This window comes from Eublepharis macularius, chromosome 2 (genome assembly GCF_028583425.1).
Source record: "Eublepharis macularius isolate TG4126 chromosome 2, MPM_Emac_v1.0, whole genome shotgun sequence".
NCBI lineage: Eukaryota > Metazoa > Chordata > Lepidosauria > Squamata > Eublepharidae > Eublepharis > Eublepharis macularius.
Genome location: NC_072791.1, coordinates 152,601,761 through 152,626,407, shown reverse-complemented (window position 1 = coordinate 152,626,407; position 24,647 = coordinate 152,601,761). Strand labels below are relative to the sequence as shown.

Sequence of the window (24,647 nt, the reverse complement as noted above, 5' to 3'; positions counted from 1 at the left end):
CCTGGTTCACATGTGCATGATGATGAGGTAGGAATGAGATGGCAGAAGGGACTGTACCATTTTCAGACTGCAGGTAGAGGATCTGTGTTAAAAATTCTTTGTACATAAAAAATCAGAATAGCAAGCAAAGAGATTAAGGTAAAGGCTTTCTTCCTGTCGTGTTAGTTTTCTGTTTGCATAATGTTTTTATGCACAAAACAGTCACAGCTAGAATCTTTTTTTTTAATTTTTATTGGTGAGTACATAGAGTATTATTAAATACACAAATTCCCCGTCTTATCTAAATTATATCAGCCCCCCCTTCCCCCCCTCCTTATTGACTTCCAACAGCTTTCCAACCCCTAACCCATCTTATTATTTAAATTACTCTTAACTATAATTTTTCTAAATCTTATATATATTGTATCACTTATTCTAAGCATATTCAAATTCTTCTATATCTCCAATTTTCTAATATATCAATCTACATTTCACTGTTTCAACTATCTATTTTAATACAATTTTTTATTACTAATATTAGCTTAGATTAATTAATAACTAAATTTCCCTTTTAATGGTAAAGTTACTTCTCTCTCCCCTTTATAAAGTCACATATTAATAATTCTCAAACTGCCACAGTTCTCCTTTCACATCCCATTTTTTTCTAGATATTGTTTCAGCTTCTCCCAGTCTGCAATGTATTCTCCTGGATCAAGATCTTTCAATTTTCTTGTCATTTTGTCCATTTCTGCCATGTACAACAATTTATAAATCCAATCTTCTATAGCACTTCTTGCACTTTCCATTTCTGCACGTACAAGTCTTGCTGCTGTAATCATGTAAAATAACAATGTTCTATGCTGTTTTGGAACATCTTCCATTCCCGAGTTCAGTAGCAGCAATTCTGGGTTCTTATTTATTTGGGTTTGCAACACCTCGTTAATTATTTTAATTATATCTCCCCAGTATTGCTTAGCTACCTCATAAGTCCACCACATATGATACAATGATCCTTCGTGCTTTTTACATTTCCAGCATTTGTCTGACATATTTGCATTTCCAAGCACAATCTTCTTAGGCGTTAAATACCACCTATACGTCATTTTATAAACATTCTCTTTAATATTGGTACAAATTGAAGTCTTCAAAGTATTTTTCCACAAATATTCCCATGATTCCATTGTTATTTCTTTATGAAAATTTATTGCCCATTTCACCATCTGGACTTTGACTGTCTTGTCTTCCGTATGCCATTTTAGAAGTATTTTATATATTTTCGAAATGTCTTTTTTACGTTCTTGTAAAATCACTTCTTCTAGCTCCGAGTTTTTCAGTCTTATTCCTCCACTTAAACAGTCCGAGTTGTAGAGATCCCTGGTTTGCCTATATTGAAACCATCCATATTGAGGAGATAACTCTTCTTGTGTCTTTATTTTTAATATTCTATGTTCCATCGACGTTATCTCTTTATAAGTTAAACATTGTTGTTCATTATAAACAGCTCTCGGGTCTATTACTTCATATGGTACCACCCACGACGGGATACCACTTTCCATATAATTCTTGTATTTCTTCCAGATTGTGAAAATGCTTCTTCTGATATAGTGATGCAAAAACATAGAGTCCGCTTTAACTTTATCATACCACAAGTAGGCATGCCATCCAAACAATTTTTTGTGTCCCTCCAAGGCCAGCAATTTACAGTCTTTTAACGTTATCCAATCTTTTAACCAGGCCAGACAAATTGCTTCGTAATATAATCTTATGTTTGGCAGTTGCAGTCCTCCCCTTTCTTTCGAATCTTGTAATACTTTCATTTTCACTTGGGGTTTCCTGCCTGCCCACACAAAGTCTGAAATTTTTCTTTGCCATTTGTCAAATTGTTTGATGTCTCGGATAATTGGAATTGTTTGCAGCAAAAACATCACTCGTGGTAACACATTCATCTTCACTGCTGCTACTCTTCCCAACCATGACAAATTTAATTTATTCCATTTTATCAAATCTCTTTCTATTTGTTGCCACAGTTTCTCATAGTTATTCTTAAATAAGTCTATATTTTTCGCAGTCAGCTCAATTCCTAAATATTTCACTTTATTAGTTACCTCGCAGTCTGTTGTCTCCATTAATTCTTGCTGTTTTTGCTTCATCATATTCTTACACAATATCTTCGACTTCTTTTTATTCACATAAAATCCTGCCAAATCACCGAATTCCTTTATTTTATCCATTATTTTTGGCATGTTATCTATTGGATCTTCCACTATCAACATTACATCATCCGCAAATGCCCTGACTTTGTAGGAAAATTCCTTTATTTTTATGCCACGAATTGTGTCGTCCTCTCGAATTTGAATCAGCAAAATTTCCAAAATCAAAATAAACAACAGTGGAGACAATGGGCAGCCTTGTCTTGTACCTTTACTTATTTTCAATTTTTTAGTCAAATCATCATTAACTACAATCGCTGCACACTGGTCTTTATAAATTCCTTTCACTACTTGTATGAACTTTTCTCCCATTTGCAGCTTTTCCATAGTGGCAAACATAAAGTCCCAGTTCAAATTGTCAGAAGCTTTTTCCGCGTCCACAAAAAAGAAACCAACTTCCCTATCACAGTGCTTATCGTAATATTCAATAGCGTTTATTACTGTCCTTAAATTGTCCTTAATTTGTCTATTAGGTAGGAATCCAGCTTGTTCTTCTGCAATAAATTCCGACATCCATCCCTTTAATCTTTCCGCCATAATTTTAGCAAATATTTTATAATCATTGCTCAGCAACGAAATTGGCCGATAGTTCTTAACGTTAGTCAAGTCCTGTTCATCTTTTGGAATCAATGATATATTAGCTTCGTTCCATGAATCAGGAATCTTTTGGCCTTGTAATATTCGATTAATTACCTCCCTTAGAAACGGTGTCAGATCATTGGCCATCATTCTATAAAACTTTGCTGTTATTCCATCCGGTCCCGGCGCTTTTCCTAATTTTGTTGATTGTATAGCTTCTTTTATTTCTTCCTCTGTCACCTCCCTATTTAACTTCTCTTTCCATTCCTCTGGAATTACTGGAAGCTTCATTTTTTCCAAATATTCCGCTATTGAATCTCTATTCACCTCCTTTTTTTGATACAGTTTTGCATAAAATTTAAAAAAGGCTCTGCTAATGGCTGATTGATCCGTCAATGTTTTATCTTCTTCTCGAATCTTAGTTATGGTTTTCTTCTCCCTTTTTTTTTAAATTGCCACGCTAGATATTTCCCAGATTTATTTGCACCTTCAAACGACTTCTGTTTCATTTTTTTTAGATTCCACTCCAATTCTCTGTTGTCCATTGCCGTCAATTGTTCCTGTAGGATTTTCATATCCTGATATATTTTCTTTTTCCCTGGTCTTTTTTTGAGTTGTATCTCTTTGGCCTTGATTTTTTTCCATAATTTCAAGTCTCTTTTCTTCCCTTCTCCTTCTAGCTCTTGCATTCAGATCCATTAGTGTTCCTCTAATCACAGCTTTATATGTGTCCCATACCTTATAAGTTGGTACATCCTTGTTCAAATTGTACTGTATAAAGAATTTGGTTTCTCTTCGTAACAACACAATGTTTTCTTCCGTCTGCAGCAAGTCCTCATTTATCCTCCATCCTCTTCTTTTAATATTTTTTCCAAATCTCCACATAATTGGGTTATGGTCTGAGCCTACCTTCGGCATTATTTCCACATCTCTAGTCCATACCACCAAAAAAAAAAAAAAAAAAGAGTCACAGCTAGAATCTGTCAGTCTGAAGTGGTAAGTCCATTTTGCCATCTCATTATTCTTCTACATCATTACCACCTTGCTTTCCTGCTAATATGAACAGGGCCTGTTAATATACCCATTTTCTCTACCAGAACTTCACTCGGCTACTGTGAGCAAAGTTGGTATCTCTTAGTCTAAGTTTTCTACCTGTAAAATGGGATCAATAGTGACCTGCATGAAAGGGAGTTGAGGTGCAAATTTCTGCAACCGAGGTTTTCTTTAAAAAATTCTTTTATTTTGAATTTGATATTTTGTGCAGTAGTTTTATGTAACATCTATTTAACTACTCAGAAATTTCAAGGACTGTTTATCTGAAAAGAGTTTAAGCTACATAATTGATGAGTAATTTGTAACACATTTTATGTCTATAGCAAAGCAAATTGTTGTATGGAGAGCACCCCTTTCTGTGTCTTTCCCTTAAACACATTCAATTCCTTTGCAATATGTAAAAATGCCTTTTAAAAATCAGTGTTAATTAAAATCAGGTTTCTGAATTAAATTTAAACAGGTATATTAATGTAAAGAATATGGAAGTCTGTACTTGTAATTTTTAAAATCCATGACACTCTCTCAAAAGCATTGCATTAAAGCCTGTTTTCTGTGTAAAAATAAACTAGAAGAAAAATATGTGACACAAGGTCAAGCATTATAAATGTGATACAATATGTCAGTGGGCTCAGAAAGTTATAATTATGTTTAAGATCGTACTGTAAGTCATGTACTATCTGCCCTTGTTTCTTGGAAGTTCTATTTATTCTGGCTGGATCTTAGGAAATTTGAGTGGAAGATTCTAGTGGGCATTAATCTTTCCTATCTCTCTCTTTCCCTAACAACCTCCTGAAACAGCTAATGCACATAACAAAAATTCGGTCTACCTAGGGACTGTGGTGAGCAGGGCGAGTTGAGCGAAATTGCGTCCACTTGAGTCTTACACCAGCAGACCCTCTTGTACCTATAAAGAAGCACCACTGGCAGAAGAACGACATGATGGCAATTTCTCCGGGTTCCCTTCCTCTGTACAGCCGCCCTCGCACCCCATCCCCTACAGTTGCGTGGGTTTTTGACCACATGGGTACTGTATCAGCTTTTTGGAGGCCTCGCTTGGTTGCTGGTGTACTCACACTTATGCTTCATAGGATTCAACCCATTGCCTTCAAGTCTTATCTTATATACACATGGAGATAAATATAACATGAATCCTTGATTGAAATTGCTTCCCTAAGCCTATGTAAGTTCTGTAGTGCAAAAGGCACGTACTAGATAGGCTGTATGTACTGAAGTTTTAGATTATACTCTAATTTAGTTGCTAACAGACATATTTTAATTGTTACAGTAATCAGTTAGTGTGCATGTTTTTTCAGGAAATGGACTTGGAAATTGGATTTAAATCCACCCTTCTTGATGATTTGAGCCATGATTTAAAAGTTATTTCAGACACCTTGATTTTAAATCACATGAACGTATGAAGCTGCCTTATACTGAACCAGACCATGAAGGTCAGTATTTTGTCGAAGGCTTTCATGGCCGGAGAACGATGGTTGTTGTGGATTTTCCGGGCTGTATAGCCGTGGTCTTGGCATTGTAGTTCCTGACGTTTCGCCAGCAGCTGTGGCTGGCATCTTCAGAGGTGTAGCACCAAAAGACTGAGAGATCTTTGTCTTTTGGTGCTACACCTCTGAAGATGCCAGCCACAGCTGCTGGTGAAACGTCAGGAACTACAATGCCAAGACCACGGCTATACAGCCCAGAAAATCCACAACAGCCAAGGTCAGTATTGTTTACTCTGACTGGCAGCAGCTCTCTAGGGTCTCAAACAAAAGGTCTTTCGCATCACCTACAGCCTGATCCTTGTAACTGGAGATGGAACATAGGGCCTTCTGCATACTAAGCAAATGCTCTGCCACTGAGCCACAGCCCCTCCCCAAGATATAACAGTTTTGCATAGAAATTTTGCAAATACCTACAGAAAACAAGTTAGCTGCATACATATCCTAAGCAGAAATGCAAAACAGCCCTATTCATATATTTGTCATTCATAATCAATCAAGCCACTTTATTTTATATAAAACATTTGTTAGCTACCTTTTTATCTTATGGTATTCAAGGTGGCTTACAGCAGACATGAAAATACATTAAAAACTCAATTTATATAAAACTATCAGTAAATAGTAAAATTCATTGAATGCACTTCTAAATAAAACTGTCTTCCGCTGCCACTGAAAAGGCACTCTCTCCAGTTATGTATCTGATGTACCTTACATAAGTAAGTTTCTGTGTTTTTATTAATAACTTGTGTTCTTTCACAGAGTTGACCAGGCTCTTGGCTTCTCCCTCTGCTGGCAGAGATGGCAAGATTCCACCACCTGCTTCCTCAGGCATGAACTCCTCAGCACATCCGGTGAACCAGCTGTCTGTTAACCTAACCAATGTTAGCTGCATTATGGAGGATTGGAATGACATTGCCCAGGCATCTGCTGACGCTCCCTCCTGGAAGGCTGGACTTCTTCACAATGCCAACAACAATGCCTCTTCAGGACCCTGGCGAGGCCTGAAGAGCCCTTCCATTGCTTCCTCTGTTTCCCACTCCAAACTAAGCTACCTGGAGCGTGTGGTGCTGGAGATTGTGGAGTCAGAACGTATGTACGTGCAGGATTTACGAAGTATTGTAGAGGTGAGTCTGCCTGGTCTGTGTGCCTGTTAGAATGGAGGAGAATCATCCTTAGTCAAGTGGTGGGTTACATGTGTGAAATTAATCATTGCCTACTGTCATAAGGGTTCCCTTCATCCAGTCTTGGCCCTGGAACCCTCTCTCCTTGTAGCCACAAGTGGTCCTGACCTAGGAAATGTTAGGATAAGCTGTAGGCTTTCCCGAGGGCCTTGGGGATTTCACTGGCTAGGGTCTTTGTGCTTTTCCCTCAACAGTGATCTTCACACTCTTCCACAGGCAAGTATGTGGACAATTTCTTCAGAGACATGAGGAGTTACAGCTTGTCTTATCACACAGCATGTAAATGGAATGTATTGTGTGTACTGCTGTGGATGCCTTTTGTCTGCATGCTATGCCTGAAGGTGAATGTCATTCTGGTGGTAACCACTGTCTGGACTGAGGTGTAAAAATGCGCTTTTCCAGTGTAAACTGGAGAACTAGTGTGGCGTAGTCATTAGAGTGTCTGACTAGGATCTAGGAAACCCAAGTTCTAATCTTCCTCTGCTGTGGAAACTCGCTGGGTGACCTTTGGCTAGTCACACTCTCTCAGCCTAACCTGCCTCTCAGGGTTGTTGTGAGGATAAAAGGGAGGAGAGAAGAACGATGTAAGCTGCTTTGGGTCCCCATTGGGGAGAAAGATGGTTATAAATTAAGACAGACAGACAAAAATAAACTGCATTGAGTGTCTAATGAGAGCTATGGGTTCTGGATTGAATGTAATATCCCAGGAGGAACTGATTGGGTTGCAGTCCCCATCGTTCCTGCACATCTAAGTGATTGCAACTCTTGGGGGTTTGTCCTATTTGCTTGCTTTGCATGTGGCAATACTCATGCCTTGATATGACTTGGCAGAATTACTTGGGGAAGATCATAGACACTCGAGAGCTGCTTCTGCGGCCAGAACAAGTCAGCGCACTTTTTGGAAATATTGAGGATATCTACGAATTAAATAGGTGAGTGTGATGTGTGGCCACCATGGCTTCCATGGCACCTCCTCTCTTTCTTTCCAGTTCCTCATGTTGATTTTCAGCCTTACCTTAAAAATGACTAAAGCAGGAGGTAACCTTCCACAGTATTGGCCCTGATCTACACAGTGCAGCAGAAAAATGTGGTAGAATCCTGAGATGAAGAGGTAGACTGCATTGATTCATACTGCAGGTGAGGGTCTGAATAAGTGAGGCAGATCAGGAAGCCTCTTGGAATTGTGGTGGATAGCTCAATGAAAATGTCTACTCGGTGGGCAGCTACACTGAAAAAAAGCAAATTCTGTACTGGGGCTTACTAGGCTGGGCTTGTACATATGTACATTATGGCTGCATTTGGAATCCTGTGTACAGTTCTGGTCACCCCATCTCGAAAATGATATTGTAGACCTGGGAAAAGTGTAACCAAAATGTCCAAGGAGCAAGGCACAACAAAGAACTTGGGACTTTATGTAGGTAACTGGGGGCAGTGTCAAGGTAGAGGTTTATAAAAATGGTTTATAAAATGATACATGATGCGGAAAAGTGATAGAAGCAACTTTTTTCTCTCTGTCCCCAAATACTAGAAGTAATGGGCACCCAACAAAGTTGATGGACAGTAGATTCAGGGCAGATAATAGAAAGTACTTTTTTCCTTGTGGAAGTTGCTTCTATGCGATGGAGTGATGGCAGCTCCTTAGGTGGCTTTAAAAGAGGATCTAGCAAATTCATGTAGGTTAGGTCCATCGGTTACTGTGATGGCTGAGTAAGACCTGAATGTTTGGAGGCAGTGTAATCTTGCTTGTTGGTTTTTGAGACAGAAGTGGGTAACAGTAGGATAAAGTCTGTGTACCCCCATTTTGAAATTTTAGTTACGTCTAGCCTGCCACTGCGGGGAAAAAGAATGCTGGATCAGATGGATAGTTGGTCTGATTCATCAGGGCTGTTCCTGTGTTCTTATATGGTATTTGTTTAATGCTTCCCCTGCATAAACCTTGCTGCTAGGGGGAAAAAAACCCTATACTCTGGGGATAAAGGTTTTAGCCCAACCTGCTCCCTTATGTGCTAGCTTTCTTCTTGCAAGGTGTTTATTTCCTCTAACATAGCATTCGAAAGTGAACCCTGTCTACAATCTAAAATGGTACAGTCTATTCTACCAGCTCATTCTGCTGCATCTGCAGAGCAGGCCTTAGCCATGCCACGCCAGTGAGACACACAGGAAGCTGGCATGTAGTTACTGTGTGCCCACTGATGCTTATTGTTGTCAGGTCCCCCTGGCAGGGGGTGGGGAAAATGTATTGGAGAGGCACATTCCTCATCTCTGCACAACAGTGTCACTTCTGGTATGACCTGAAAGCAATGGCATCATGTTGGGACCAAGTTCTAAAAAAATCAGCCATGGTGTGATGCCGTTGTTCTGAGTCATGTTGGAAGTGACATCATCATGCAGAGACAAGAATGGCATGCTCCTGCTTCGCTGGCCTGACTCCTCCCACCAATCAGCTGAGGATCTGGAGGCAAAGGCTTTAATTGTCAGGAGTTTGTCTGCACTTAGCAAGCCTAAAGACACCCCAGCCGCTATTGGAAGAAAGAAAAAAATAAAAATGCTATCAGCGATGGTGTGACACCACTTCCTGGGAAAATCCGGAAGTGGTGTCATATCTCTCTAGGAATCGCTGGTTGGTTTTACCGTAGAGTTTCCAGCTATTCCTGCAGAGGTGTAACATCACTTCTGGGGTTTCCTGGAAGCGACATCATGCCGTTTCCAATGGCCACCCCTCCCCATGTCCCTGCCTCACGTTGTCTCCCACTGGTTGGCAGGCTGGGCCCGGTGACCTTATTGATATGAGATTGATTTTCTGTCCCTTACTATGTTTCTCCATCAACACAGCTCTGCTAAGACATGTACTACTCCAGGTGGAGGCCTTTTGGGGACAAAATCTGTGCTGCTACTGCTCATGATTTGGAACTCTTTAAGTTTGTGATTCAACTGTCTTAATAGAATTTGGCAAGGGTAGTTTATACACTTGTGCTATATTATCAAGAGAGTCTTGCTTGCATGCTGCAGTAAGTAACTGGTGCAAGCAACGGGCTGGTTGTTTCACCAGTTGGTGCTTTTTTCTGTGTAATGCCTGCTGTGTTTTTGACTTCCTGGCAACACTGGAGGGGCTCTCTTTTGTCAGAAGGGTACTGTGGCTAAATCTTTGCATGCTCTGCTGCCTACTTTACATTTGGGAGTTGGAGGGGAGGAAGATCAGTTTGCCTGCCACATGTACCTATCCATTTTGAGTGCTTGTGCTGTTATGGTGCTGTGATTAGAACACACTAAGCCAAAGGCTCCATTGTGGGTGGGATTTTTGGCTCGTTGACTGACTATTCTTTTTCCCTTGCTCAGTGAGCTTCTACAGGACCTGGACAGCTGCCACAATGACCCTGTTGCTGTGGCAAGATGTTTTGTGGACAGGGTAAGTAGATGAGCAGCATGGTGGTGTCTGATAGGGTGGCCTGGCTGACACTTTTGTGTGAGCCCTTTGCCACCTATGTGCAAGTACTTCCATTGAAGAGGTCCAGGCTTAGTCCACAGTATATAGAATGAAGTCTTGGACTGTATCTGACGGTACAAAATGCAACAATCTTGTTGAGACCAAGCACTTGTAGGTGTTGCTGTTACCTAGATGGGTCTGCCTGGGAATCCACTGGATGCTTGCATGAGTGGATAGAAGACAAGTGGAATATACACAAACTGAATAAAATTTTGCTTGACAGTTGAGGGTGGTTATTCTGGATGTGGAGGGGGTGACTGAGGTCTCTCTTTCTCCAACAGAGCCAGGACTTTGATATCTACACTCAGTACTGCAACAACTATCCCAAGTGAGTATCATTGGCAGTGTAGAAAGCAGGGGTGTATTCTCCCTTAATAACAAAGTTGCCTTCAACACAAGAAACTTCTGAGCTACCTCTGTCTTAATTCACATGTAACTGCATGTAACTGCTCCTATCTGACTAAGCCTGGGGGAACCCTGTTTCCCTCCCCTCCTCTGCACAGACAGATAGTTAGATATTTCTGAGTTTATGATAAACCATAGTTTGCTGTTACCTTCCAACTAGCAAACTTTCTTTTGTCATTGTCCTGGAAACCAAAATTACAACACCATGGTTTATGCCCAATCTGCAATCCTGGTCTTCAGGGGAAGAGTGTACCATAGTTTGCTGATTCAAATTACGAGAAAGCAGAAATCTCAGATTAACCAGATTTCTCAAGGGGACAGAGGAAGAAGAGGTCATAAGCCTGAGGATTCCCCTCCCCCAGGTTTGTAGATACAACAAAGCATGGTTTGCACTTACATCTGAACCAAGCCAAGTGTCATAGCTGAGTGAAGGTTAGCTGGCAGGCTGGGCTGTATTCTTTTCTGTGACATGGTATCTCAGATTCAGCACTATGAGTAGCTGAACTCTTCAGCCTCTATAAATTATTTAGATATACTTATTTTGCATAATTTGTTCTGCTTATGCTAGTCGTAACAAGCAGAAAAAAATATGCAGGGTAATGAAGGCGCACTCCTATCCTCAGGAAGACCTGCTCAGTATTCCTCCTCTCTTTCCCACCCCCGCACAATTTCACAAGTTCTTGCTCAAACATTTTCATGCCTCTTCACGGTCTTGAGGTTAGAAATGTGCTTTCATTGCTTGATTTAAATCAAAAGCTGGCTCTTCCTGGCTGCCAGATTAGTGGCTACAGCATTGATTTGAATGTCTGTAGAGCCATGAATACATTAGGTAGTTTAAGGCATTCTGCTATCTGTCAGGCTCACTTTCCCATCTGTAAAATGGAAAGACTGCCCCCATGTGAGTAGATGAACGAGGTGTGAGTTGTAAAGTGCTAGAAGTGCTGTAGAACATATACATCCTAGAAGAAAATAGTTTGCAAAGTGTTTCTAGACCAGATGTGGCTCAGAGTACCAGCCTCTTGTAAGGCTTTGCAGGGATGGTTGGGCTTGGGAGAAGAGAGCTTTCCATGCAACAGATTAAAGTTTTCTGGATCTTTTAATCTCCTAATGGCAAATCTTTGCAGGAGTTGACAGTATGTGCCACATTGCTTAGCCGTGATCCTTTTCTGTGTTAGCAGGTGTGATTATTATTGGCTCCCGATCCTTGCTTCAGATTCTTGCATCACAAGATTTAGTGAATATATTTTTATCTTAATTTTCTGTGCGTTGTATACAAGTGCCATGGTTAACCATACAGCTGACTGTTAATGAAAGGCTGGGATTCTAGGTATCTCTGTAAACACTGAGGTGCACTTAACTTGTGGATTTTTTTATACTAAAAACAAGTAGAATAAAGTCATCACTGTACCTTGCTGTGGTATTTGAATCTGTGCCTGTCAGATCTTCCTCAAGAATACGTGGGAGGTTTGTGTGTTCTGAATCTGGTGCCATTAATTGAGTCTGGTATGGTCCTTCAGCTCTGTGGCAGCTCTGACCGACTGCATGAGGAATAAACAACTGGCCAAGTTCTTCCGCGAGAGGCAAGAACAAATTCGTCACTCATTGCCTCTTGGCTCCTACCTTCTCAAGCCTGTCCAGCGCATCCTGAAATATCACCTGCTTCTCCAGGTAACCTGTATGATGGTTCTGGATTGCTTGTGTTTGCTGAGTTTGTGATGTTGGGCTCCTTGAGTATGACTTCATTCTGAAGAATAAATATTTATATTATTTTGCAATACATATATTCCTCTTAAAATGTAGTCATGAACTGCACAGATCTGTGTTCTAGAAAAGATCACCTCCCAGACATACAGAACAGTTGTCAAATATGCATTGGCATAATTTGGGAGCTAATATAGGAGAGAAATTTTGTGGGCATGTGAACTTTTTTTTACTCGTGTGGTCTACACATGGGTAAATATATTGTGGAAATTAGTTATACATAAATCAAATTTCCCAACAAGTCTGCTACTTCAGAGTCAGTCTAAAAACCATACTATTGTCAGGGAGCTGAAACTGAATCTTACTTAATTAGAAGTGTATATGTATTAATGTATGTAGCAGCAAAACTTTCTTCTATCTCTACAAAAACATAATAGTGGGACCTGCCCTGATATAATGCACAGCTGTGACGGTGGAAGAACAATCCATGTCAAGTTCTAGGGTCTTTATAAAATCTCTTTGTGTGGTATTTATCCCTCTGTTGTAGCTTACTGCTACAATAGGGGTCAGGATAAGTAGCAGCAGTTATCCATGCCATATCTGTGCTATACATTTAAATGGATTTTAAAGTAAGGCGACTACCTTTTTTTTTCCCCTGAGAAACTTGGGAAGAGTGCTGAGAATTTTCTGTGAGGGATGCCAGCTCTTAACGACAATTTTAGAACTACAAGTGTTTCCTAGGGAGGGGTATCTCCCATTAAGTAAGTTTTATTTGCTGTTTTCTTGATAATCATGGCCATTAGGTTTTGGGGAACAAACTGTTTCAGTGAAGTCACACTCAAACTTAACAAGGTACACACAAACCTGAGGAGATACATTTCTGTTAGCCCGTTCCTGCTATAGTTCTTAACCCACTTTGTCTGTTTCCCCCTCGAACAAAAAGTGTTGCAGGTATAAAACAATTTTTTTTAGCTCACCTACTTCACTGTTGTATGTGTTCACTTATTTTTGAAAATTGCAGGTCTTTTTTATTTCAGTGAGCTTTGCAGAATTCCTCATACAAGTGTTACTTTTCTTATTACAAACCAAACAAATCTTGAGTGTCACATATTTGTGATTTTAATCATATGCATACATGTTAACTATGTATTCTCATATAATTTCATAGCCTATGTAAGGTTTAACTGCTGGTCAAGTTTAGTAACAAAAGTTCAAGACTGCCTCTTAACCAGACAGTTCATTCGCGAAGCTAAAGAATAGCAGGTTTATTGTTCTTTAATTACGAACAGTACTACTTTTAGCATTATAACCTTGCTTTGAGAGTTTCATGAAAGTTATCAAGTTGTGTTCTAATTTACCTGGTACTGCTCATTTGCATAATTAATTTCAGGACCAATTATTTTATTTCGAGAACAATTGTGTTAAAATTAGAATTATTTTTGTTCCTGTCACTTTCTCTATAAAAAGTATCACGTAAGGGTTTAATCAGACTTTCAGCTAGTAGCTTCAGGTCAAACAAGACCTTATATTGGGTAAGCATATCTTGTGTTCTGGACTTTTCCCAAGTATTCTGCCTATCAGTTTAAAACCTAATTTGCCTTACTGTTAGAGCAGGGGTCCCCAAACTTTTTGAGCCCTTGGGTACCTTTGGAATTCTAACACTGAGTGGTGGGTGCAACCACAAAATGGCTGCTTCAGGAGGCAGTGCCAGCCACACAGAGGAAGCACAAATGCAGGAGAGATGAAGGGTAATTTTAAAAAATACACTGTGAGGAATGAGAGAGAATAAGACAACACTGTGGTTGGTGGCAGCATCTGCTGAAAGAATGTTGTTTTAATCTGCACAGCCAATTGGATCTCTAGTGGCCAATCAGAAGCTTGGCTGGGTAAGAAACCCACCTGTCTACACTTGCTAAAAACATTTTGGCATCTGGAAAGGTGTCAGTGAGCACCATGTTGGGGACCATGTCTTAGAGAATAGTAATGATTATGTATTTAGCAAAGCTTAAGAAATGCTAGGAGATCTGATTTTTATTGCATGCCTTTGTTGTGGTTTCATAGGATTAATTTGCACCTGTTTTTATTTAAGTTCTTGCCTGATAAAGAGTTACGCTTTAAATTTTAAAGAAAATTATTAACTCAAAGAAGTTCTCTGTTCTGCCAGCAGAATATCAAATTTCTGACGGATAATGTTTCATTGTGCTATAAGAGATTAATCTCTCTCAAAGAGCAGATCTAGTTGGGGAAATTGCAGCTGTATTCAGCTAATGAGACTTCAACTCTCCAAGAGCCAAATTCAGTGTAGATCTCTAGACTGGATGCAAGTAAAATAATTCATCACATGAGGGTGGGACTCGAGCAAAACCCCATCCTCACAGCTGTTGAATGAAGCAACACACAAGCATTCTGGTGAGAGGCTTTCTGGCATCCGTTCAGTTGCCGCTACTGTGTAAATACAGGGCTCACACCAATCTGCACACTTACAACTAATGATCCAATGTAAAGACGGTATAAACTCTGTGATGCAACAGCAAAGAAGTTTGTGTTAAAATGTAGACAAGCCCTAAAATTCCATGAGTTCTGTTGGACAAAGTATTGTGTCTTCTGCAGTGTCTCCAGAGATCAGTAAACTGAGCACAGGTCAGGTATTTTAAATGGGTAAAAGAATTATTAGAGGGTCTCACAGCTTCTAATTCTCCCCTCCCCCCAGGAGATAGCAAAGCATTTTGACTTGGAACAGGATGGTTATGAAGTGGTGGAAGAAGCAATTGACACCATGACATGTGTGGCTTGGTACATCAATGATATGAAAAGGAAGCATGAGCATGCTGTGCGAGTGCAGGTAATTGGGAAGGAGTTTGATGTCCTGGTTAGGATCCATTGTGACATTAAGCATGAGTAATGCATAGTTGTAGTAACATAGTACGTACGCAGATATTTCTTTCTTTTTTTAAATTTTATTTTAAATTTCCAAACTCAGTATACAAGTTAGCAAACAGCAGCAAATATACAATCATCCATATTCATATATATAAATATATACTTATCGTTTACGCAGATATTTCTGATGATGCCATCTTAGACTATTGGGTTCTCTGTGGTCGGTATTGTCTAATTTGATTGGCAGCAGATTTCCAGATCTCAGACAGAGGTCTTTCATATCACTGCCTGCCTGATCCTTTTAATTAAGGATTAGACCTTCTGCAAGCAAAGCTGATGTCATGCCACTGAGCCACAGCCTAACCCAGTCAGGAAATTCAGACTACTGGACAATGTAACATTTAAAGAACCTGACATGTAAAACTTAGTGGCAGGCAGGTTGGCCCAGATTTTAATCCCCACTCTGTCATGGGAGCTGGCTGGGTGACCAAGGAGAATGGTACTGTAAGCCACTTGAGATTCTCATTAGAGAGGATAGTGGGGTATAAGTATCTAAATAAATAAAATAATGGAGGATAGCGTTAAGGAGTGTTGGTTGTGCCCAGGGCCATCCTGAGATAAAAGTTTTAGGTAATGTAAGGAGGAGCTGTAATAAAGGCCCAAGGCAGGTTAAACAACTTGTAGTTGACAAGTCCTGAGACTGGGCCCTGGTTTTGAAAATAGGCTGTATGCTTCTGCCTTATGTAAGGTAAGCCATGGAAATGCTCTCTTCATAGTACCACAGTGGTTCTAAGTAGAGTGCCTGTTCTCTTACTTCCTCATATTTTCATAGCTCACTCATCTTGCATTTTCCCCTTTTACATCTCATTATTCCAAGTTCTGTTTTTTTAAATAGTATCTCAGACACAATCTTGAGGGCCCCACCCTTAGCATAAATGCCAGGGAGTAATGTTAGGGGAAATTCATGGCAAACCTCCTAACCTTGAGATTTTAAATTTTGCTGCTCTTGAAGTTCTGGTAGCGTGGGCCAATTTTATTGTAGGGTGTTAACTTGTTTTTTGCCTGTGTATTTCAACAGGGAGAGGCCCCCAGTGTGATGGCTCCCTGCTAAAAGAATAGGCAGCTTTGCAATTAATGCAAAATAATTTTGTCTGGTGCAATCCATTCTTTGAAGGCAAAAGCAGAGTGATACATACAGGCTGGAAATTAAATTTAGACTAGAGAAAAAGGGCAGGTTACTAAAGATGAAGGCTCGACATTTCTAAAATGTGTTTAACTTTATGGCTTGATTTTTTTTCCTGATTTGTACTTCATAAAATCCTGAGATCTGTTACTCTTGTTAGCAGTTCAAATTGTGGTCTGTAAGAGCTGTGCAACAAAGATGATTTTTCCAGGTTTAGGCTAGGTGCAGGTGCTGCTGGAGGAATATCCTCGGGTGATAATTCAGTCCAGGCTCCTGTACTAAGATCTGCAGCCTGTGTTTTTAATCTGGATGCAAAGAGTACGTTGCAGGAAAGAAAGGTTTGGGCCTTGTGTTCACTGGGCCTCTTTGATCCAGTCTCAGGTTGCTCATTGAGGTTGAAATCTTCCCTGTTTCTCGCAGAAAATTTGAAGGAGGATAAGTACTATTACTACCTTATTGTGTGTGGGGGTGGGGGGCTCTATAGGTAGGAAACCAAAAGCTTTGGATCAATTTTTGTTAATACCAGAAACTTTTTAAAAATCCTGAGAAACCTGTTGAATAAAAACTTTGTGAGGGGAAACTAAATGTAGCTTCTATTTTGGGAATTATGTATCCTAAATGTTGCTGAACTGAAGATATAATGTATGCTAAATATATGGTATCTTTAAAAAGTCATAGTAGTTCAATGTCTGGGCGTGTTACAAAGTTCAGGTGACTTGTTCAGAGCTGCTAGAATTACATCACAGAGCAGGCCCTTGTTTTGATGCAGGCACCTTTTTACTAGAGGAGCCACTTCAAGGCATCTAAATAAAGAGTATGATAATAGCCTTTTCTTTGACCTTTGCTTCTACCACTTACAGGAAATTCAGTCATTGCTAATTAACTGGAAAGGCCCAGACTTAACCACTTATGGAGAGTTAGTCTTGGAGGGCACCTTCCGTGTTCATCGGGTCAAGAATGAAAGAACTTTCTTCTTGTTTGACAAAATATTGCTGATAACAAAGAAGCGGGGTGATCACTATGTATGCAAGAACTACATTCCAGTAAGTGGACTCAGTTTTTGTGATTTTCTTACATAGATAAGAGGTACGTCTGTGTCATTAGTTCTGACTCCGTTTTTGAGAGGAGAATATTTAAAGTCTCAAAACACAGTTCATTCTCTGTCATATGTATATATATCATACCTGGCAGTTTAAATTGTGAATTTATAATCTGATGTCCGGGGCAGGCCCCTCCTGCCCCGGACTGGGCCCGCCCGACCACCCCACCAAGCCCCCCGGGGCCCCGCCACCACCCGCAGCACCCCCACCAGCAACCCCCACTCACGGAGGGGCCCACGACGACGGGCCCGGAGCAGGCCGCAAGCAGAGGGCCGACCAGCACGCCACCGCAGGGACAGAAGGGCCCGCCGCCACCAGTGGCGGCGGAACGACCAGGGCCGGCACAGGCGCTCGGCACGACGACAGCGGCAGGGCCGCGAGCCAGGAGCGGCGCAGCAGAGTTGACGTCGCCGCCGCCGCTGCGGCCGCTCCGGGCAGCGGTCCGAGGACGGGCGTGGCCGAACGCCGGCAGGGGGAGGGCCTGGATGGAGAGGCCGGGAGGTGGGGCGTCCAACAAGCCGTCCCAGTCCCGGATTGGCTGGATGGCTCCTGGGAGGGCTCCCCGGTCTAAGGTGCAGGGGAAGGCTGATTTGCCCCAGCCAGGGATTGGCTGGGGTCGGGGGAGGGAGGAACAGGGCTCAGGGGGAATAGCAGGCACCAAGGGGGAGACAGTTGGGTGCCAGGCCCAATGGGGATGGGGAAGCCAGGTGCCCAGGCAGGGGACAGCAGAATCGGGGGAGGGGATTGGTGCAGGGTCCAGGGGTGGAACCAGGAGGGGCTATAAAAGGGAAGCTCCCAGTGATGCCGAGGAGGAAAGGGCTGACTGGAGAGAGGACCAGAGAGAGTGCGAGAGGCTCCCAGGACAGCGGGTAGGAGGCAGACCCTGGTGCCTGAACCACTGCCCCTACCCAGTCTGAGGCAGAGGGAGCCCCCCCCCACCTCCCCCTGGTGGCAACCCGGAGGACGGCAGGACGAGGGGAAGGCGCGGCCGGTGGGGCGGGGCCTCACATCTGATATGAAGTGCCTCTATGGAAACAAGATTACATGCCCCTAATTTCTTCCCACAAGTGCTGCTATCCCCCTCACAGTCTTATTCACATCCAGCAGGGAAAAAGCACAGTGGTCTTTTTTTCTAGGGGCAGTAGGTCTTTCAGACTGATGAATTGGGACTAAAAGGGTATGTGTGCATGCATGGAAATCCTATTATTTCTGCATGCCCCTCCAATTTTTGTTCTACTGACACATGTGAATTGCAACAGTGCCTCATGATCAATTAATAGAAATTGTTAAAATGCAGAAACTGTGTCCAAACGTGCCCCAAATTCATCCCAACCCTTTTGATCTTCTTTTCTGCGCTCTCTCTCAAAGGTGCTCGTTCTCTTTCTGTCCCTTCAAACCGTCATATATTTATTTAGTAGAAAGGCAGCATAAAATGTTTTCAATAAATTTATTCTATATGTAGCCTACCCCATCCTAACAGCCCAACATTAGGCAGCAGGATGCTTTTTTAAAAAATTACAAATAAAATTCAACCCCTTATCATATCATATCATATCATATCATATCATATCATATCATATCATATCATATTATATTATATTATATTATATTATATTATATTATATTATATTATATTATATTATATTATATTATATTATATTATATTATATTATATTATATTATATTGCCGATGTGGGGATTCGAGGGACAGCTCTGCAGTGGTTTGTCTCTTTTCTTCACGGTCGGGGACGGAGGGTGGCACTAGGGGAGAAGTTGTCATCCCGCCACCCGTTGGTGTGCGGTGTCCCTCAAGGGGCAATACTTTCCCCTCTGCTATTTAATGTATATATGCGCCCCCTCGCCCAGCTGGTACGGAGTTTCGGACTTGGGTGCCATCAATATGCAGATGACACGCAATTGTATCTGATGATGGACGGACGGCCTGGCTCTGCCCCAGATGTCCTGGAACGTGCCTTCGGAGCTGTGACTGGATGGTTGAAGCAGAGTCGGCTGAGATTGAATCCCTTGAAGATGGAGGTCCTGCATGTGGGTCTAGGGTCCATGGGTGTGGGACTCTGGCTCCCTGCTCTCGACGAAGCGCTACTTACACCGGTGTTGATAGTGAGGAGCCTGGGGGTGGTCCTGGATGCTTCCTTGTCTATGGAGGCACAGGTTGCAGCGGTTGTTAGATCCTCTTTCTTCTATCTAAGACAGGATCGACAACTTGTCCCCTACCTATCGACCCATGACCTCACAACAGTGATCCAGGAAACGGTCACCTCCATATTAGACTACAGCAACTCACTCTACGCAGGGCTTCCCTTGGGCTTGATCCAGAAACTGCAGCTGGTTCAGAATGCAGCTGCACGGGTGGTTGCCGGAGCACCAGTTATGGCTCATGTAACACCTATCCTCTGTCAGCTGCACTGGTTACCGGTTGAGTACCGGGTCCGGTTCAAGGTTTTGGTGTTGACCTATAAAGCCCTATGCGGACTGGGCCCAGCATACCTTCGGGACCGCCTCTCCCCATATGTTCCCCGGAGGTCGCTTCGATCAGCCACTAAGAACTTGCTGATGGTCCCTGGCCCCAGGGAGGTCCGCCTGGCCTCTACCAGAGCCAGGGCCTTCTCAGTTCTGGCTCCGACCTGGTGGAACTCTCTGTCTGAGGAAACTAAGGCCCGGCAGGATTTGTTATCTTTCCGCCGGGCCTGCAAGACGGAGATGTTCCACCGGGCATTTGGTGGGGGCTAGGCTGTCCTCTCACTGGCCATACCACTGAAGACCCTCCACCACCCATGCAGGACAATGCTGCATTTTAATATTTAATATTCTACACCCGCCAATTTTAATGGTTTTTTATACGATGTTTTAATGTTTTTATAATGTTTTTACTGTTTTTAATTTGTTGTCAAACCGCCCTGAGCCCGTCTGACGGGGAAGGCGGTCTAAAAATGTAATTAAATAAATAAATAAAATAAATAATCTTTGGCTACCACACCCAACCAACCAACCAGAGCAAGCTGTTCTTAATACCATTTTGGGAACCTCTTCAGTGCAGGGGTGTCCAATGAGACTGCATTTTGGTTCACCATGACAACCCTAACAATGCAAAGATTTAGGAGCATGCATATTTTTGTTGGTTTTGTTTGGAGATTGTAACAGACCTACTGCATTAATGCATCTACAGTGCTCCTCCTTGATGCTGATCGAGAGCACCCGAGATTCGCTCTGCTTCACTGTTACCCATTACAAGCATAGCAAGCAGCAGTACAACATCCAGGTGAGCTGATGAGCCATTAAGCATTGTAAAGTGGTCCTTCACCAAGGCACAGAGACAGTTATAGATATGAGGAGGAATTGGAATAGGGGCCTAGTGCAGAGTTAGAAGTAGTCTGGGGGTGCTAAATAGAGGTCATAGAGTATGCTCTGGGTTGTGATTGAGAAGGTATGGTGGTAGCAAGCAGGTTTGGGAAAGGGCTGTAGTGTGAGAATTTGAGAGAGAATAGCATGGGGCAATGAGACTTGCAAGGGGTGGGAGAATTATCCTGTCATCCATACTTCATTCCCTTTGTTCTCAGGCAAAATCAGGGGAGGACAAGCGGGTTTGGACTCACCACATTAAACGTCTGATCCTGGAAAATCACCATGCCATCATCCCTCAGAAAGTGAGCAAAGACCTCCTTCTCCTTTTTCCTCTTCAATGTGTGTGTAGAATTGCTTGCAGGGAACTTCATGGAGCTTCCTGTCATTTTCTAAGACTTGGTCTGAACCAAGTCCAAACAAGATGTGGGGCTCAGGAGTGGTGTGGGGGAGTACTGTATCTGTTCTTCTAGTTGTCCTTGCTGTTCTCCAAAGTTCATCCACATTCTCATGTCCTAGGCTTTAAAACTCCCATACGGTGGGTAAATTGATGTGGGGGTTTTATTTGGTTCTTTTACCCAGTTGTAAAAGGGATAGACTGCTTTAACAATTACAAAGAAATTTGGACTGCTTAGCATTCAACGAAGGCACTACCGAGGGGAATATCTCCTCTCTCGTCTTTCCCATCTCTCTGTTCTTCTTGGATAGGAAAAGCGAAATGGAACTCCCCCTTTGCTTCAGATCTTGAATCAGTTCTTCTTTTTGTTTCCATAGACTGATAACCACTTTCTTTCCTTTAGGCCAAAGAAGCCATCTTGGAAATGGACTCCTACTGTGAGTTTAACCTCTGTGTTGAAAGTGTTATCTTGTATCCTTCCTTCTGTCTGTTGTGTCATTAGCCCACCATGCCAGTAGATGTATCTGAATGTCCAAGTTCAAGCCTAAGAATGCACTGTGCGTCAGAGGGTCCTGTTCACTTAATTGTCTTTGGGAATTGAGACAACAGAGGAAGCATCAGTGGCTGAATAAGATTCTGAGAGGTCCAGTGTTCCATGTGAATGATCCAAATTTTTGTCTCCTTTTTAAATATACTTGTTAGCCTGTTCGTTTTAAATATTTGTAGCTGTCTTGTTGAAGCAAGTCCTTAAGGCAGCTTAAAAAGAATGGTACAATATCAGTTTTAGCAATAACCCGTGTCGGCTTAAGAACTAAACCTGAACGTGCTTGCTGTAGCCTTTGATTCCCTAAAGGTGTGTGTCCTACCACTCTGTTCACAGAATGTAGAGTTTTCCTCATTCTTTTCTGTTCCTGCAGGTCCTATCAACCCCCAGAAAGATCACTCCCAGAGTCAGGGGACCTGTGCGAAGGAACAGTTGTGTGGCTTATAGCGGCAGGAGTGAGGAAGGAGAAAGGCATGACATCACTTCCCCTTCCTCTCCTACAAGTGCTGCTCCGCTGAGGGAAGGGGCTGATTTCATCCCCTTGTTCTGTCCTTGCTCCAGCCCGCTGAGTGTTACGGCTGTTCGCCACATGCATCCTGCAACTCCAGGAGTTATCTTTCCAGAGATGTGAAGGGGCTGTAGGAACAGAAACAAATGCAGGAAAACGTCCATGCTTGGGTGGTTGGCTACATGCCAGGATGTTCAGAGAGGAGTAACAGTGAATAAGGTGGCATCAGCTTGACTCATTAATGTTGTGACCTGGTCATGCCAAATGAGCAGACTTTCATACACTTCTTTTTCCTCCTCCTCCTAGATCCCCCTCGCTACAAATACAGCCCAGAGCGCCTGAAGAAGGCCTGGTCATACCAACCCACAGAAGACATTCCCCAGCAAGCCCGGCAGGGGCGTCGGCAATCAGGTGAATGGTGTGGGAGTAGGGATTTTCATGCCTATCGAGGCAATGCTGGGAACAGAAGCTGCTCTTGTAACCACATGCAATAACGATATGCTGAGCAGCACTTTTGGAGGGGATACTAGGACCCCAATATCTACTGGAGGGATATGTTCCTGTATTTTCTCCAGCAGCTTGTTCTGTGGCCTGCCTTCATTATGGATGAAGTTGTTGTTAAGCATTCATAATTGGCCTTGTTGCTCAGTGCAGCTGACAGGTGCTCAGGCATCTACTGTGCCAAGGCCCAGCGACCTCTGACACACAACATGCACACATTTCACAATAAGGGAACCTAGTTTTGTTTATGCTGGACAGACCTGAAGGTCACTGTGAACTTCTACTACCTCTGCTTCAGAGTCAGATGATTTAGGAGTAGATGTGATTGCTGACATTACAGTTACTTGGAAAAGAGGGAAATTCAGGGCCTAAGAAAATGAAGAGGGCAGGAAAGGCCTTGAAAGTGTGTTCAAATGACATATAGGTATTGCAACAGAAAAGAGGCAAAGCATAGCCAGCAAAGCCTTGCATTTTGGCAGCTTTACAGTTTGGCTTGTGCAAGACACAGTGTACAGTCCTGCAAGCTCCAAAAGACATTCGTACACAGGGAAGGATAATTGGAAGTCATGGGTCACAGGCATTCTGCTATTAGTGCTCCTTGTCCAATTTGTATTGGGATTTAGAATTACATCCTTAGATAAAAAAATCAGTATCCAACTACATAAAAACTGGAATTCAGGCTACGTCATTTCTGTGAGGTCTCCAAAGGAATATGAAAGGCTTGGAGAGTAATGCAGAAGCTGGCATATTTTAGTATGGGCAAAAGTTGGCTTGTTAACAATTATCCCCTAGTGGTGGTGGACAGTGCCATCTAGTCATAGCTGACTTATGGTGCCCCTGCTGGGGATTTCAAGGTAAGAGACTAACAGAAGTGGTTTGCCATTGCCTGGCTCTGCAACCCTGGTCTTTGTTGGAGCTCTCCCACCCAAGTACTAACCAAGGTGGACCCTGCTTAGCTTCTGAAATCTGATGAGATCAGGCTTGCCTGGGCTATCCAGCTCAGGATAGTATTCCCCTAGCTATTCTGCAGTTGTTTTGTTCTCTAGAACAAACATGGTAGCACCTATGTAGGTCATCTATGGAAGACAGGGACTAGATAAGGAAAAATGATTAAAGATTAAAGGACGCTGATTATTTCGTTGAATGATGTGGTGGCTAAAAGAACATTACTGTGTGTGTAGAACTGACCTAGCTAGCTGCAGGGTTTTAACCATTAATAGAGCTCTTTAAAAATTGTGGGCTTGCCTTGCTTTGAGGCATCTCTCCAGATTTTTGGACCAAAGTCTTTCCTATACCTTCTGCCTGAGGCTCCTTATGTGAGGAACCTTGGAACTGAGTCTAGAATCTTTAGCCTGAATCAGCAGCCTCTCCTACTGACCCCAGCTGATTGCTCTTGAGCTTGTTGTACCCAAACAATCTTGTTTTGTTAGTGCCAGACAAGCTTGTGCAAGATAGGGCAGGCTAGTTCCATTTCACTGAATCATGTACACTGTAATTTGTGTAAACAAGTCCTCATAGATGAAATTCTGCATTTCTATTGACCTTCCTCAACTTCTTGTCCTAACAAAGAGTGCTCTTGTTGTCAACATTTGGTAGGTAGGTAATAAACTTTAGAAACCTGGTGTCTAAATTACTTACAATAAAATTGAGAGCCAGCAATTTAGACCATGTTTATTCTGTTTTCAAAAACTTGGGGAAATTAAACAAAGTAGATATGGGGGAGTTCCAAGCTATTAGGTGTCAATGTATAACAGCTGAACATGGGACAATTGCACATGCTGAGTGATTGGCTAGAAGCTATGTTGGCTTTTGGAAAGATGGGAGCGACAAGCAACCATTTATCCATAAGAATAATTGTATTGTTTTTGTGTATCAGATGTGTGGTAGGAATCTAAATTTGTAACAGGTAGAAGTATGCTAAGGGCGTGTTCATTATGTTTTAGTCCTTAGTTCCTGTGCCAGGGAGAACTGTTCTGTCTAATTCATGATTCTCATAGGTAGGTAGAGGCAGTCCCCCTGTGCAAGCCCCGAGTCATTACTGACCCATGGGAGGGACGTCGCATCACGACATTTTCTTGGCAGA

At 42.2% G+C, this 24,647-nt stretch overlaps 1 protein-coding gene across 1 annotated transcript in view; it reads left to right on the top strand.

The window, feature by feature from the left end:
* PLEKHG3 (pleckstrin homology and RhoGEF domain containing G3) overlaps positions 1-24,647 on the top strand; it is a 76,757-nt gene that overhangs the window by 41,051 nt on the left and 11,059 nt on the right. Inside the window, exons 2-12 of the mRNA XM_054971352.1 lie at positions 6,080-6,444; positions 7,333-7,433; positions 9,838-9,907; positions 10,267-10,313; positions 11,908-12,058; positions 14,802-14,933; positions 17,015-17,197; positions 20,442-20,534; positions 20,833-20,919; positions 21,415-21,448; positions 22,370-22,474. Coding sequence (XP_054827327.1) covers positions 6,151-6,444; positions 7,333-7,433; positions 9,838-9,907; positions 10,267-10,313; positions 11,908-12,058; positions 14,802-14,933; positions 17,015-17,197; positions 20,442-20,534; positions 20,833-20,919; positions 21,415-21,448; positions 22,370-22,474 — 1,297 coding nt within the window. The 5' untranslated portion in view covers positions 6,080-6,150. The remainder of the gene's footprint in view (positions 1-6,079; positions 6,445-7,332; positions 7,434-9,837; positions 9,908-10,266; positions 10,314-11,907; positions 12,059-14,801; positions 14,934-17,014; positions 17,198-20,441; positions 20,535-20,832; positions 20,920-21,414; positions 21,449-22,369; positions 22,475-24,647) is intronic.